At 47.7% G+C, this 4505-nt stretch overlaps 1 protein-coding gene across 1 annotated transcript in view; it reads left to right on the forward strand.

Annotated features, from left to right (window-relative positions):
* Nucleotides 1-246: 246 nt before the first annotated feature.
* ZNF277 (zinc finger protein 277) overlaps nucleotides 247-4505 on the forward strand; it is an 88255-nt gene continuing 83996 nt past the window's right edge. The window contains exon 1 of the mRNA XM_011371489.2: nucleotides 247-385. Coding sequence (XP_011369791.1) covers nucleotides 295-385 — 91 coding nt within the window. The 5' untranslated portion in view covers nucleotides 247-294. The remainder of the gene's footprint in view (nucleotides 386-4505) is intronic.

The following is a 4505-nucleotide window of genomic DNA, read 5'->3' on the forward strand; positions in this document are numbered from 1 at the left end:
CCGGGGCACTCTCGGGCGCACCCCCGCCCGTCAGCGCCTCCTCCAGCAGGGCCTGCCCAGCGCCCCGCGGCACCCTGGGAATTGTAGTTCTGGGCTGCCTTGTCCCGGAAGGGGGCGTGGCACCCGCTGTTAGAGGCGGGGATTAGAATCTGCTCGCCAGCTCCTATTGGCCCAGAGCGTGACGGCGCAACGTGGGCGTGGAGAAAAAGACGCGTCGGCGGCAGGCGCGTTTGCATTGGTTCCCGTCCGCGCCCGCCCCGCCCCGCGGCCCGCCCTCCTCTCCTCAGCGGCGTAATGGCTGCTCCCGTGACCCGGGGGGCTGCTACCCGAGGGCAGGAGAATGGTGACCGCAATCCCAGCGGAGCCGCAGTTGTCAGCAACGAGGGTGAGTAAGGTGCCCCCGAGGTATAGGTGGCGTGTCGCCTCTCGGATCAGGGATGCGGCTGGCACGGGGCGGACCCTGGGAGCCCGCCCACGGCGAGGCCACCTGGGCACGAGGGCGCCCCGGGCGGGCCCCGTGGGACGAGGGGGCTGGGAGGCAGCCACTTGGAGGGGGCTGTCTAGGGAGGAAAGGAGATGGGCTGGATTGGCCCTCTCGCCAGCCGGGGGCGCGCCCTGGGCGTGTGTCCTCGGTTCCGAGCGCCCAGCTTTGCGTCCGCTGCCGGGTGGGTGTGAGTCCGGCCGGGCCGCTCTTGTTCTTCGCGGGTCCCCTGCCCCCGCCTCGCTTTGGCCTCGGGAGATGCTTTAATTTGGGTTCGGGCGGATATCTACTTGCAGACCGGTCACTGCCGTTCAGCCTACAGATGTGCTCGGGTGCTGGCTGGAGCGGCCTCGGCAGAGTCTGGCCTCTCACAGCCTCCCCGGGCCTTCGTCGACATCCCCGGGTGGTCTTCGGGACCGAATCTGGAGCCTGGGCCGCCTTCCCAGGCTGGGTCTCTAGAGAAAGAAGAAAATGTTAGAAATCTGCCCTCGTGACTTCACATAAAATTCGTGAGTGGTTATGAAAATCACAGCTACTTTGTCTCCACTTGGCTTTCAAGTTGCCCTCTGATCCTCTGTAGAGAGGAAAACCCCCCAAACTTCAGGGCATTGTCTTTAGGATTCCTGGCCCGACCCCTTTTGCCTTTAAGCTCGCCTCCCCCTCTCCACCGCGCCCCTCGGGTTCGCTGTTGGCCCTGATAGGTAATTGAACAGAGCAAGTTTTTTTTTCTGATGAACACAGTTTGGGGCTTACATGTGGTTCTCGGTCCTTGTTGAGGTTTTCTTGGTTTCTTTGTTACAGTTTTCCTGGTTAAATTGACATTTAGTCTCAACTTTTTATCTGAGCAGCGCAGAGATAAAGTTCAGTTTCTTCTCACCTCCCTCAATGGAATTACCTAGTTCTGAAATTATTTCAGTACCTACACCAAAGGTGGCCTCCTGAGTGTAAATTTGGAGTTATCCCCACACCCTACACAGTTCAGTATTGGGTTGGCCACACAGTCAGCTATTAATCTGATAATAACAGACTATTAACGTTTTCCAGATTCTACCAAGTTCCAGAAGGCTGCCAGTTTAAAATCTAAGGATGGAATCTTTGATGAATTCATCTCACAGATTAACTCATAAAAAAGATAATAGGGTATGCCTTTCAAAAGCATTTAAAAAACAATTTAAAAATCACTAGTTTTAAAATTATAAAAATTTTCGTTATAAACATTTCAGACTATTCAGAAGTGTGTAAGGGAAAAAACGGAAGTTCCTCCACCACAGTTCTACTCCCATAGTAACAGGTGTTCAGAGTTTGGTGTGTGTTCTTTCTGCCGTATTCTTGTGACACACACCTGTAGGACTTTGAGTTTTAAAAAATAAAAAGGGAACATACTACGCAAGATCAAAGCTCTACGATCTTCCTTCCAGTGATCTATTACAGACACTGCCATATCAGTACATTTGTTGCTCCCTTCTTTTTGAGGACTGCGCCCACTGTAGTCTGTAAATATGGGTGCACCATACTTTAACCATTCTTCTATTAATGAACATACAGTGTGGCTTTAATTTTTCAGTAATGATGTAGCAAACAGCTTTATATACAAATCCTTGGCCACTGGGTATTTATTTCCTGAGAAATTGCTGGATCAGAGGTTACACATGTTAAAAATTGGGGTAGATGTCAGGTCTTCCCCTTCAAAGGTATCAGTGAACCTTCCACCAGTGACGTATGAGGGTACCCCTTTCCCCATATCCTCACCACCCGTAGGAAATCATTAATGCAGGACCAACGTTTAAATGACTCATGGATGGAAGAGTAGCTGGTAGAAATCTTCATTTAGGTTTCAGTTTGTTTTCAACAAAGGCGTTGAGCAGCAGTGAATTTGCAGCATCCGTAACATAATGAAACTCCTGCCCTGGCTCTGGACTGCCCGGTGTCGTCACTGATTTGTAGCAGTCAGTGGGAGAGCTTCATGCTTGATTTTTATGTCATTCTTACGAGGTAAACTTGTCAGCAAAAATCCCCTTAAGAATTATTCCGAGACTTTACCCAGTTCTTTTCAAAGCCTTTCAGAGTGATACAAATTTTGAGTGGAAATAGTGATTTTAAAAGTATATTCACATTTTTTTGTTAAGCAGCCACTTAGGTTATCAAGTACTTCTTTCCCCCATAAAAATCATTAATTTTTTGAAAACTGCCTCTTTTAAGAAGTTTTCCTCTGGCTTTAATTAAAACGTCAGTTTTAATTTAAGGGGCAGATGAACTAGGAAGTCTTTTTCTAGAAATCTTTGCAATTCTACAGATCTACTCTGGAAAGGGGTGCTGGGAGGTGTTGCAAGCAGGTGCAGGGCCATTGCTGGGGCCCGGGTCGCCAGCCCTCCCCAGCTCCGCGCCCCGTCCCCCCCTCCCCGCTCCGCCCACCCAGGGAACACCCCAGGTCTTACACAACCACTCTCCAGGCATTGGAAGAGTAACTAGGATTTCATATCGTCCTGAAAATTAAGAACAGAGAGTAAATAGACTCAACATCTCTCACATTTGGGATGTATTATGGGTATTTTTTTCCTTTGCTGTTTTTAATTAGGAGGCGAAAGCAGTAAGATAACACATCTATAGTTTCTTAAACTGACCATACTTTTAGGACATTTCTGTGACTGGGATGATTTTTTTTCTGACTGCATTAACCTGTGCCTCCGTTAACCAGGCAGCTTCACCCCTGCAAATGCACGCCCAGTAGATGTGATCACGGTAAAGCTGCTTTGGGTTTACACTACTTTTCCTCTGGAGACTTTATCAACTCATTTGTGATGTCTCTAGAAGAAATCGGGGTAGCAGGTGGTGTCACCTCCTCATTCTTGTGTTTCCTATTTAGGTCAATGGCGTGAATCCGCAGCTAGAAACCTAGGAAGCATCCTCGATTCCCATCTCGCCCTAAGGTCCTGAGCCTGATCAGTTACTACGTGTTATTTTTCCGAGCCTGAAATAATCTTTTGAATCTGTTCTTTCTGTTCATCTCTTTAGCCACTATTCTGTGTCTAACCCTCACTCTCACTGCTGAATTACCTGTGTCTCCCACCTGCCAAACTGTGCTCTTGGGAACCGAAAATTTGTTGAAATTGTCAGCGTAATCATACTTACCATTTTAGCATAGTTTTCCATCTTTTTGCAAGTGAGGTTTTAGTGCTATTTAGATAATGATTACAAGAATACTTCAGATCTGTCCTTTGTAATCTTGTACCTATAACAGAATGAGCTGCTACATAGACCTTAAAATCTGTCTTCCGTCATCTGTCTGGCCGTTATCCAGTTTTCCACAGTATCACCTTATTTCCAGCATGAATGCTTAAGTCTCATATATTTGACAGGTCAGTGGAAAGAGGACTCAACCCTATCTTGAAAAATCTGTATTTAAATTTCAACTCAGACATTTAGGAGCTGTGTAACGCAGGTTTATCGCACACGCTGCTACATTCATGAAAATATAGATATGATACCTACTCTGCAGTTATGATTATTTCATTGAATTATCTTTTTGAAAGCCCAGCATATTCCCTTTTATAAAGTTGGACTTCAGTATTACTGACCTTTCAATACAAAGATATGCCTAATTGAGCTCAAAAACTGCCTGCCCTGTGATTCCGTATTCACTCAGGAAGCAGTCTAAATGGTGGCGTAACCCAGGGGAAGTTTCGGAATGTGCTGGTGATACTGCTATGTTGCTATGCATTCATGGAATTTGGGGGTTGTCAGAGTGTCTGTTGCTGCTCCCCACTAGAATTGCAACTATGTGCTCCGAAAGCTTTTTATGTTATCTAATATACCCTGACTCACTCCTACACAGTGCTGCCCCCTCGTACCCAGCTCCCCACGCAGACACCCGCACTCAGAGTCAGCAAGAAGCTCAACATAGTCTTGCATATGGGGATGGCCTTTCAAGGTGCCAGCCAGAGGATGTCGTGGAAGAGAGAGAATTACAGAAACCTAGTCTGGTAGCTTCGGTGTAAGATTCTGAAGGGGCCTCCTCTGGAACACC

Source organism: Pteropus vampyrus, unplaced genomic scaffold (genome assembly GCF_000151845.1).
Source record: "Pteropus vampyrus isolate Shadow unplaced genomic scaffold, Pvam_2.0 Scaffold192, whole genome shotgun sequence".
NCBI classification, from domain to species: Eukaryota; Metazoa; Chordata; class Mammalia; order Chiroptera; family Pteropodidae; genus Pteropus; species Pteropus vampyrus.